Source organism: Garra rufa, chromosome 17, assembly GCF_049309525.1.
Source record: "Garra rufa chromosome 17, GarRuf1.0, whole genome shotgun sequence".
NCBI lineage: Eukaryota > Metazoa > Chordata > Actinopteri > Cypriniformes > Cyprinidae > Garra > Garra rufa.
Window position 1 is genome coordinate 40,353,565 of NC_133377.1, and position 12,438 is coordinate 40,366,002.

General features: G+C 34.7%; 1 protein-coding gene across 1 annotated transcript in view; it reads left to right on the forward strand.

Annotated features, from left to right (window-relative positions):
* The window catches only part of slc45a4a (solute carrier family 45 member 4a), a 44,064-nt gene extending 38,413 nt beyond the window's left edge, over nucleotides 1–5,651 (forward strand). The window contains exon 6 of the mRNA XM_073821507.1: nucleotides 5,524–5,651. Coding sequence (XP_073677608.1) covers nucleotides 5,524–5,651 — 128 coding nt within the window. The remainder of the gene's footprint in view (nucleotides 1–5,523) is intronic.
* The last annotated feature ends 6,787 nt before the right edge of the window (nucleotides 5,652–12,438 follow it).

Consider the following 12,438-nt stretch of genomic DNA (forward strand, 5'->3'; position numbering starts at 1 on the left):
CAAAATAAACATCACCGAAATAAAAGGTATATAAAAACATTTTATATTAGTTGCCAAAGCAATACTTCTCATTTTTATTTACATTAAACTTAATTAAATATATATAAATGTATCTGATTTTTTTTAATAAAAACTACTGTTTATGCAGTGGCGATTCTAGACTTTTTTAACAGGGGTGGCCTTAGTGGAGCACTGATTAATTCAAGGGTGGCATCATAAAATCATGCATCAAACACCATACTCATAAATTGAAGGACAAAGACCGTACTCTTACATCAAATTTCTTTTTATTTGAATAAAATCAAATATAAATAAACAAACATCTCAAACATAAAAATACACCTTCAAGACTTTTTGTTTTTCACAATAACAACTCAAACATTATATCTTTGGCCATCTATTTCTATAGCCGTTAACATCCAAAATCCAAGTTCTCAGCTAAAGACTATTTATTCATGGAACAATGAATAACAATTGGTTTGCCCAGATCAGTTCACTGTCTTCATCAGGTTTGCTTTTCTTGCTAACGAAGAACTGTTGGATATTCTGGTTCCTTTTCATACTGCAGTGCAATGAAGTCAGATTTCCTTCCATTTACATTATTAGTAATTATTACTTACATTATTATTAGAAATTGAAATGAAACGAACAAGAAATGGCACAATGAAAAACAAAGAACGTATTATTTACAATTAATTACACAAAATTAAAGCTTAATCAAAGGCCACATCTGTCCTGTGAGCTAAACTATTAGTGTTTATAAAGTTTAAACTATATAGACTACTCTTTCATGTCATTACTGCATTGGTGATGTGCAAGTCGAATTCAGTGCCTGTCACTTTAAGGCACTGACGGCCGTGAGGTTTGCTTGATTCTCACGGTTTAAGCTAAACTGTTGTGCATTGTGCATAAGGATATGTGGATGAAATGATTTATGTTTGTTTCCATGTCATTTGTTAAACTAAATACTCTAAAGCCTAACAACTCGAAGAAAATCTGTCTTGGATTACAGGAGCTACTGTAAGTGTCTTGTAATGATAATTTCTATGATTTTGGCGAGCACAAAGAACTATCTCCAGATGTAAATTGGTTTCCTATTGCTCAAATTCAATTAAACCCACCAGTAGGCTAGACCTTAATTTCACAGCCTAGGTATGTTAGCAACACAGGGCTTGAAAACATTGACTGTATATATAACGTTAGAACAAACAAAAACGAAACCGTGCGTGGAATTTATCTGGGAATATAGCCTAAACCTAACTTACTGAAGGTAGGGGCCGGCGAGCTAACGTTACCTTGCTGGCGTGTTTTATTTGGTTCCTTGGTTAAAATATAATGTAGGCTACGTTTTTTTGCATAAAATTGCGTCTGCTAATCTGCTAATGATAAATCGTTAAATCCTTTTTACAAAAGTAGCCTACAGTTAACAGTTAATGACCTAGCAAATGTCGACTGAGTAGGCAAAAAAGCAGAAAAAAGGTAGGTACAGTAGATAAATTAGCCTAGCATACATGACGTGATTCAACAGACTTAATACTGGGCTGTGTGTGCGATTAGATATCAAGGCAGATGTGACAGGTAAATAGATATCTTTGCGTGCTAGCACAAGTAGTAGTGCTGTAAACTCACATGCTAAAAAACAGTAAGCCATGTATTGTTGGTTAGCTTACATCAAACATTTGCTACTTACATTTCTGAGTTCTGGTGTCTGACTGTCCAAGCCCCCGCGGCCCGCGCTGATTTAAAGGCAGCAAGTGCGTCAACAACGGTTCCGCCTTTGAGCACGTTAATGGCCAATCGTAGAGTAGGATTTTGGGGTGGCACCTGGGGTGGCCAATCAATTCTCAGGGGTGGCGTGGGCCACCCCAAGCCACCCCTCTGGCTCCGCCCCTGTGTTTATGTTATATATTATTAAAATTTTAAATAAAAAATTCTTCTTTTTTATATGCAATACACTCAAAATAGTAATAATTATATATATACATATATACACACACACACACACACACACACACACACACATATATATATATATATATATATATATATATATATATATATATATATATATATATATAACATAATTAAAAATTATATGTAAATTAAAAATATAAGTAGCTAAAACTTAATATATTTAGATATACTATAGTGTGTGTGTGTGTGTGTGTGTGTGTGTGTGTGTGTGTGTGTGTGTGTGTGTGTATTTATATATATATATTACAAAAATGAATATGATCTTATGTATCTAACATTGGAGATTTTGATTAAATTAAGTTTAATTAAATTTAATTTAATTTTTAATTTGTTTTTATTTATTTTTTTATTATATTTTTTTTAGTTGTTGGAACTATTAATTAATCTATGTTAGATTAGTCCCAACATTTAAAAAACAAGCTTTTGCAAAAAATTAAACTTCACTTACCTTCACTTACCACTTACCGTTTGTTTTACTTTATATTCAAATTTTGTAATTAAGTTACATAGTTATATTTAATGTCTGTTAGCTTTGAGGCCATTGATAGTATAGAGCTAAAAGTTGGTTTGATGAACTTTAAGTATGCACATTTGTAAAGTCTTTCAAGGAAAACACATTAAAAGTTTTGATGGTTCACCAGCATCCAAATTTTTGTCCATCAAATTACTTTCTTGCTTAAGTTTGCTGCTCCATTTGCCCCTGTTTAACATTAGCAAGTGCACAAGATACAGGATATAGAGTGTTATTGGCTAGCATAAGTGAGACGGGTCTCCTGAGCTTAAAAAGAGCTGTAATATTTCACCTCTTCTGCTCCTCAGAGGAACAGTGACAGATGACGCTTTTCCTGCAGAGACCCTGAGCTTTATCAGTCTTTTATCAAGACCAGTCGAGAACCATCTGTCAAAGCCCACCGGACCCACCAGCACCACAACAAACAAACTTGATTTCATAATCTCACATGCACAGTCTTTGCATTTTAAGATCAGCATTCAGGCCTAATTTAAGATGCATTTGAACCAATTCAAAAAATGTAATCCATTGGTTTTTTTTTCACATAAATTAATATACTTAATGTGATGTATATATTATTTTTCTTTCTATATATATATATATATATATATATATATATATATATATATATATATATATATAGTGTGGTGGGCCGTTATCGGCGTTAACATGCTGCGTTAACGTGAGACTCTTATCGGGCGATAAAAAAAATATCGCCGTTAATCTATTCTCAAAGTTGGGTTGGGAGCAGTCGTGGCCAAAAGTTTTGAGAATTACATAAATATTGGAAATTGGAAAAGTTGCTGCTTAAGTTTTTATAATAGCAATTTGCATATACTCCAGAATGTTATGAAGAGTGATCAGATGAATTGCATAGTCCTTCTTTGCCATGAAAATTAACTTAATCCATTAAACTTTCCACTGCATTGTTAAGAAGGCTTCAGGGCGTCCAAGAAAGTCCAGCAAGTGCCAGGATCGTCTCCTAAAGAGGATTCAGCTGCGGGATCGGAGTGCCACCAGTGCAGAGCTTGCTCAGGAATGGCAGCAGGCAGGTGTGAGCGCATCTGCACGCACAGTGAGGCCAAGACTTTTGGAAGATGGCCTGGTGTCAAGAAGGGCAGCAAAGAAGCTACTTCTCTCCAAAAAAAAAAAAAAACATCAGGGACAGATTGATCTTCTGCAAAAAGTATGGTGAATGGATTGCTGAGGACTGGGGCAAAGTCATATTCTCCGATGAAGCCTCTTTCCGATTGTTTGGGGCATCTGGAAAAAGGCTTGTCCGGAGAAGAAAAGGTGAGCGCTACCATCAGTCCTGTGTCATGCCAACAGTAAAGCATCCTGAGACCATTCATGTGTGGGGTTGCTTCTCATCCAAGGGAGTGGGCTCACTTACAATTTTGCCCAAAAACAAAGCCATGAATAAAGAATGGTACCAAAACACCCTCCAACAGCAACTTCTTCCAACAATCCAACAACAGTTTGGTGAAGAACAATTCATTTTCCAGCACGATGGAGCACCGTGCCATAAGGCAAAAGTGATAACTAAGTGGCTCGGGGACCAAAACGTTGAAATTTTGGGTCCATGGCCTGGAAACTCCCCAGATCTTAATCCCATTGAGAACTTGTGGTCAATCCTCAAGAGGCGGGTGGACAAACAAAAACCCACTAATTCTGACAAACTCCAAGAAGTGATTACGAAAGAATGGGTTGCTATCAGTCAGGATTTGGCCCAGAAGTTGATTGAGAGCATGCCCAGTCGAATTGCAGACGTCCTGAAAAAGAAGAGCCAACCCTGCAAATACTGACTCTTTGCATAAATGTCATGTAATTGTCGATAAAAGCCTTTGAAACGTATGAAGTGCTTGTAATTATATTTCAGTACATCACAGAAACAACTGAAACAAAGATCTAAAAGCAGTTTAGCAGCAAACTTTGTGAAAACTAATATTTGTGTCATTCTCAAAACTTTTGGCCACGACTGTATACCACGCAAGCTATGATGACTTTCACCTTGATATTTTAGCGCGGATTTATACCTAGCCGAATTGCACTGTAGGGGGCGAGAACGAGTCTAAACCTGTGTGTATGCCTACTGTGAAATTACCACATCAAACAAGACGTGCTAACATGGATGCAGCTATGAAACCGCCGGGTTTGCTTCAGGGCAGGGGCGTTGCTAGACCCTTTTTACTGGGGCACGCGCCCCACTGAAAATCTGCTGTGCATCAGTAAAATCTCAAATTTGAATTATTATTTACTTTGATAATCCAGAAATAAAGACATTAAACTATATGCAACAACTGAATTGACGCTTCTAAAAGCAACGCAGTTTAACCGAAGACTATGCACGCAGAAATCCATGCCCGTGCGCGTCTGTGTATTTAACGGCAACGCGTAAGTCGCGCAGCCTTTTGCGCAGAAGTACTTGGTTGCACAAGTTTGTATAGTTAATTGTGTTGTAAATGCAATTGTCAAGCAGTTTGTGATGCATTTTGGAAACAAGAGATGAGCCCCTGGTCTAATACGCCACCTGGCTTGAGAAACCCGTTCTCAAAGACTTACTTTTAGTCATTATTTGGGTAGCACACATATTGTGAATGCCTTCAGCAGAATTCAAATGAGCCATTTTAATCTAGATTAATTCCAAGATTACAGTGAGATTAATCTAGATTAAAAAAAATAATCTATGCCCACCACTAATATATATATATATATATATATATATATATATATATATATATAGAAAGAAAGAAAGAAAAATAATTTATATGAAATTTAAATTAAATTATATGAAAAAATGAACAAAAAAAATTAATAATGCGGGGAGAAAAATTCAAGACAAAAATACATTTTATGTAAATGCATATATATGACCTTACATTTTGTTATATATTGTTTCTGTTCTGCCTGTTTTACTTTTTTTTTTTTTTTGGACTGGACACATTTCTTCTGTTTTTCCCTTTTGGTCTTCTTCCATTTATTCTGATCTGATATGTACTTTGTAGTTTGACTCCCTGTGTGTCTCTATGCACTTTCAGAGGCATTATCTAGAGCCTGTATGAAGCAGCCTGCTGCTGCTCACAAAGATGACAAATTCAATAAGAGACATCGGGGACGGAGACACAGCTGCAGCAGAAACCTCAAGGATGCCACTGTCAATATATAGACTATTGTTGAATCATAAAAGAGTGTCAATGGGAAACTTCCCATCATGCCTCAGCCCAAGAGATAAGAACACACTCCTGCCTCCAGTTCATCGGCTCTAACCTCATTATACAAGTGTCTGCGGCGAACACATTCTCTACAGATGCGGCCGAGACGAGAGGCCATTTGCGCTGCTGTAACACACATTAGTGAAGAACAAACCCACCTCAGGTGAGACAATTCATCTCAATGAACACCTCCAAATCCAATACTGTTAAGAGCTTCATCCATCCATTCTCTTATTGGCTTTTCCTAAAAACAACAATATATGGGTTTGATTCAACATGAGTTATATGGCCAAAAATATATACATACGCTAAGTATATGTTGAAAAAGAGTATGGGTTAAGGATATATATATATATAAGCATTTAAATACATTTAATTAAATCTTGTAAGTAATAAAAAAATTAAATGCAAAAAAATCAAAACAAAACGGTTTTTCATTTAAATGCATTTTAATATTAAATATTAACACAAATATAGTTTAAAATTATACAAATATCTGATGAAAAGACATATAAGTTTATGATAAAAATGCCAAGAAATTAATTAATATATATTTGAAAAAATATATTTAAAAAAAAAAATACTTTTTATAAATATATTAAAAAAATAGAATGGAAAAAAATTTCAATAATGCAAAAACAAAATATCAGTACAAAAATATTACCAAAAGAAAAAAAAAAAAAAAAAATATATATATATATATATATATATATATACTATTTTAATATAATTTTAATTTTAATATATCATATAATTTTATATTTTAATATTAAAATGCATTGCATAAAAAACATTTTTGTACTGATATTTTGTTTTTGCATTATTTTATATATTTCATATATATTTTTTCAAATATATATATATATATATATATATATATAGAAATATATATATAAAAACTAATATATAAAAAAAGATATTAAAATGTTTTATAAATATCTAATATATACAAAAACATTTTATGATAAAAATGCCAAAAAATAAATTCATTTAAAATGCCATTAAAAAAGAGAAAAAATATGTACATTTTATGTAAATGCATTTTTTTAAATATTAAAATAGTATTAGGAAATACAAAGAACTCAATCTTAACAAGATTTTTTTTTACATTATATTATTTAATCTACGTCTATTAAATATATTTTGGCCATATTTTGTGTACATAAATTTTAGGTAAATGCTAAATGTTTTTTAAGATATATTTTTGAAAAATATAAATGTTTTTAAGATTTTAAGACTTTTAAAATCTGCATTGGATTAATAATCTATCTATAATCCATCCATTTCTTCATAGTGAGGCTCTGTAAATGATGACATACTTTTAATTTCTGCATGAACTATCCCTTTAAGAGAATATTGCTTGGATAATGGCAGATAGTGAGGCTTATACAGTCTCAGGCCTGGACTGGATTGATTTGTCATGCTGGGAAGCTTCATGATCAATAACTATAACATCATCCAGACCAACTGCTTCATCATGTGTCTGTGCCGTCCAGCAGCACACCGACTCGAGCAGCTGATTGAATTCAAACAGGCCTGGAAAATAAAGCATCAGCCTCATTTATCCTCTAGGGCTTTTTCACCTCCTGCGCTGTCAGCCCCGTTTATCTCTCCATTCACTTCCCTAAACACTGACGCTGTGTGTTCCTCCCACAAACAAATGACACAACGCCCCAATGACGGATGGAAACGGGCTTCAACTGCACAATTCAAAGATAAACCGGGAACTGTCTGTTCGGAGTCTCATGCAACTCATAGTGCTTTTGCAGTACTGTATGTACAGTATCATCTGAACACAGTCTAATGAAAATTTGCATGCATGCTGTATTAATCAGGGTTATCCCGAAGACTGTTTCCCATTTCACTGAATAGAAAATTGAAAAATTGATTTATTACAACTAATTATCTTATTACAAACAATTCTGGCTTTATTTTTCAGAATTACATGTTTATATTCTGCAATTCTGACTTTATATCACACAATTTTGACTGTATAACTCACAATTACGAGAAAAAAAACAAGCTTCAATAGGGTTACTATAGTTAACTAAAACCATAAAAAAATTAAATAAAAAAATAAATAAGTACAGCTAGTAGCCAAAGTTTCAGTTTCATTTTCATTTAGTTTAACTTGATGTAACTAAAACTGAAAAAGAAATGAATAAAAACTATATAGACTAATAGACTGTATAAAAAAAGCAAAATAGTAATAAAAACTATATAGAGAGAAAAAAAAATGCAAATGTCAAAAACACACAACAAATGTACTAAAACGTTAACTAAAATTAAAATGAAACAGGAAAACAATGCAAAATGTTAATGAAATCTGAAATAGAAAGTAATTTAAAATATATATATAAAGATATATATATATATACTTTTGACCTCATATATTTTGCATTGAATGGCAGTTATGGGATGAATCAACCAGAACTACAAAGTATCTTTTCTTGATTCTTGGTCAAAACTACCTGTTTACGCTATATACTCCTATTCTCACATGGCCTCTGTGGTCTATTCTTCAACAGGTGTCACAAACGTCTGGCCACGTGTTCTGTAGGTGCGACAAAAGCATTAATTATTTGTACTCCGATTTCCATTTTGAGAGCCGCGTCCGCGGGGGGCCAATCAGCCAATGAGTGTGAGGAGAGACCGGAGCTTCCTGCGTCTGACAGAAGTGTTAAATGTTGCGTGGCTCTCCGGCACCGAGCTCAGAGGAGGGAGAGATTAAATCGTAATGTGAAAAAGATGGGTAATTGTGCTATCCAGCGGCTCTAATTGCCACATAAGCATGACTATTTTTTGCACTTTATAATGAAGCATCTTAGTTTAGTTCGACATCCTTTTTAAGCGTGAGAGAGGGAACAGTCTCCAGGGAACGGTCGGAGAGAGCGGAAGGAATGTTATCCTGCGGCAGACGGATATTTCAATGTTCTCGGATGTTTAGCTGCGCTTGTTATGACTGCTCATCCTCAGGGATTTTTGAGATTTATGGAGCGACTCTTTCGACTTTGACCCTGTGAGCAACTATCTAGCAATGCTTGGCCTAAAGGAATACAGCAGTTCAAACAAAAAATGAATATTTTCTAAAAATGTGCTCACCCTCAGGCCATCCAAGATGTAGATGAGTTTGTTTCTTTATCAGATTTGAAGAAATGTACCTTTGCATCACTTGCTCCTCTGCAGTGAATGGGTGCCGTCAGAATGACAGTCCAAACAACTAATAAAAACATCAAAACAAGTAATCCACACAGGTGATTGACTTTTTCACTGGAGGAAGCGTTATTCTGGATTACGGACTCATCGTTTAACAGAAAGTGAGGATTCAAAGTTAAAACAGAATTGCGTGTTTACATTCTTTAATTCTGACTTTACAGTGGTGTGAAAAAGTGTTGGCCCCCTTCCTGATTTTTTATTTATTTTTTGCATGTTTGTCACACTTTAATGTTTCAGATCATCAAACTAATTTAAATATTAATCAAAGATAACACAAGTAAACACAACATGCAGTTTTTGAATGAAGTTTTTTATTATGAAGAGAAAACAAAATCCAAACCCACATGGCCCTGTGTGAAAAAGTGTTTGCCCCCTAAACCTAATAACTGGTTGGGCCACCCTTAGCAGCAACAACTGCAATCAAGCATTTGCGATAACTTGCAATGAGTCTGTTACAGCGCTGTGCAGGAATTTTGGCCCACTCATCTTGGCAGAATTGTTGTAATTCAGTCACATTGGAGGGTTTGAGAGCATGAACCGCCTTTTTAAGGTCATTCCACAGCATCTCAATAGGATTCAGGTCAGGACTTTGACTAGGCCACTCCAAAGTCTTCATTTTGTTTTTCTTCAGCCATTCAGAGGTGGATTTGCTGGTGTGTTTTGGATCATTGTCCTGCTGCAGAACCCAAGTTCGCTTCAGCTTGAGGTCACCAACAGATGGCCGGACATTGTCCTTCAGGATCTTTTGGTAGACAGCAGAATTCATGGTTTCATTTATCACAGCAAGTCTTCCAGGTCCAGAAGCAGCAAAACAGCCCCAGATCACACTACCACCACCACCACCATATTTTACTGTTGGTATGATGTTCTTTTTCTGAAATGCTGTGTTACTTTTATGCCAGATGTAATGGGACACACACCTTCCAAAAAGTTCAACTTTTGTCTCATCAGTCCACAGAGTATTTTCCCAAAAGTCTTGGGGATCTTTTTCACAAAGGGCCATGTGGGTTTGGATTTTTTTCCCTTCATAAAAGAAACCTTCATTTAAAAACTGCATGCTGTGTTTACTTGTATTATCTTTGATTAATATTTAAATTTGTTTGATGAAAACATGAAACATTTAAGTGTGACAAACATGCAAAAAAATAAAAAATCATTAAGGGGGCCAACACTTTTTCACACCACTGTATAAACAAGCTGTTTTGGCTTTACAAGATGTTAATTTATTGAATGGAGTGGTGTGGATGATGTTTTTATCAGCTGTTTGAACTCTCATTCTGTCGGCACCCATTCACTCCAGTAGCATCCATTAGCGAGCAAGTTAATGGAATGTTAAATTTATCAAAATCTGATGAAGAAACAAACTCAACACATCTTTCTCAGAAGGTTATAAACTCCCCGTAACTTTCATAGAATGTTCATAACATTTTTTAAATGTTACTATTTGTTCTGAGAATGTCCTATAATTTTTCAAAATTCTACAATGGAATGTTTCCTTAACATCCGCATAACGTAAAAAAAATTATAAAAGCTCAATGTTTTAAATGTTCAGAAAACATTTCAGAGTACATTCTTTGAGCATACCTTCATCTGCTAGAAAGCACTTCAAGACCTGCACTCTGATACAAGCTCCTACATAATAAAATATAATATTTTGATGGGATGTTGTGACACATTATGATTACACATATTGAGTTTTCTGTTTATTTTGCTTGCAGATTTATGCAGAAAGAGGCAGCATCTATTACTGATAGTGCTTCTTCCTGAGAGCATTTGAAGTCTCGTAAAGCTGCTTTGGGACCCACGGTGGACATTTACCTTCCCGCTCCATTAAGAAGAGCCTGCATAAAGACTGTCATCATCAATAATACATTATTATTGGGTCCAGCGAACCAGATCGAACACAATTACAAGAGCCCAAAGTCAAAGGAAGAATTATTAATGAGAATGTTCTGAACTTGAACACTTAGTGTTTTTTTTTTATTTGCCGTCCATGTTTATTAATGTGAAACATATTGCACAAAGCAGAGCGCTTAACTTGACCTTCCATTTCTAGCATGAGAAAGCAAACAATGATTTTTAACCTCTCCTTAATGACTGATTGTTTGACCAAACAACAAAAATAAGACATTTTTGTAAATGCAAAATAACAAAATTGCTAAAATATTAATGAATGCTGCACCAGGGCTTGTCCTTCATTAATTTGCAAGCAAAACAAACACAGATGATTCAGTATATGCATAATCATAATGTGTCATAATCATTGTAAACCCTGGTTCTGTTAAATGCACTCCATCAAAACATCATATTTTATCATGTTTACTTATTATTTAGATGGCAAATGGATGGCATTTGCTAAAATAAACATGCAATATAGTGAAATCATGTGGCAGTCTTGCATAATGCTATATAACACTAATTTTATTTTAGTTTTATTATTTTTAGTACTATCATTGTACTCTACCATGAGCATTTTTCCATTCCACACATATCCTCTGCCACCTTCTTCCACTTTTTTTTTTTTTCCAAGAGGTCAGATGTGTGACACGACTCATGTTCTGCATTGATCAGCGTGACCTTTTAGTGAGTTTAAAGGTCGGATCAGAGCCGCGGAGGATTATTGTAAATGATCGGAATAATTCAGGGGTCAGAAGCAGGTCGGATGACATCTGAAACATTTAAATCACGTTGCATGATGAAAATGTTCCTATGGGGAGGTTGTGAACATCGTGTGGAAATGGTAATGCAATGTGCAGAGCGATAAAATGGAGAAAAGGCTATTTATTGCATCTATCAGAGGTGAGTGCTTACCATCGGATGAAGTAGAAGCTCGTATCACATCTCTACAGCAATGTAATAATCAGAAATGCAGCCATTAAAACACTCAGCAGAGATGTTGGATGGGCACATTGATTCAAGCATCATATTCACTTTAGAGTGATGTTATGTGATGCTACATAGTTTTTTTTTAAATAGTTTGTGAAGTAGTTTGCTGAATGCAACAATAAAGGTTTTAAAAAGTAGTGTGCTACATTACTTTCACATAACCTCCCTATGATGTTATTTGACGTGCTGCATAAAACACAATGCAATGTACTGAACTTGGACATTACACTATACTTTTTTTTTTTTTTCAAATTTCTAAATAAGACAAAGATTATTGGAGTATATTTTACAAATATTTAATATTTAACATTTAAAATGTAATAGTCAGGATTTGAGTCTGTTTCTGTTCTGTTTTCCCAGTGTTTTCCCCCTATGTTTCCTGTGTAAATGGTTTAGTCCTTGTCTCCCCCTTTTGGTTCATGTTCTTTTGGTTCAGTCATGCCCATATTTGTATTTCCCCCTCGTCATCCTGTTATCTCGTTTGTAACCACGCCCTGTTTGTTGTGTATTTAAGTCTGTGTCAGTTCACACCCCAGTGTCCATCGATAACGTTTCAATGTGTTTGTCAGCTCCTCGGTTTTGTTTTCTTCTAGTGCTTGTCCTCTGTTTGGCGTTTTGTTTTAGTTAATAAATCAGTTT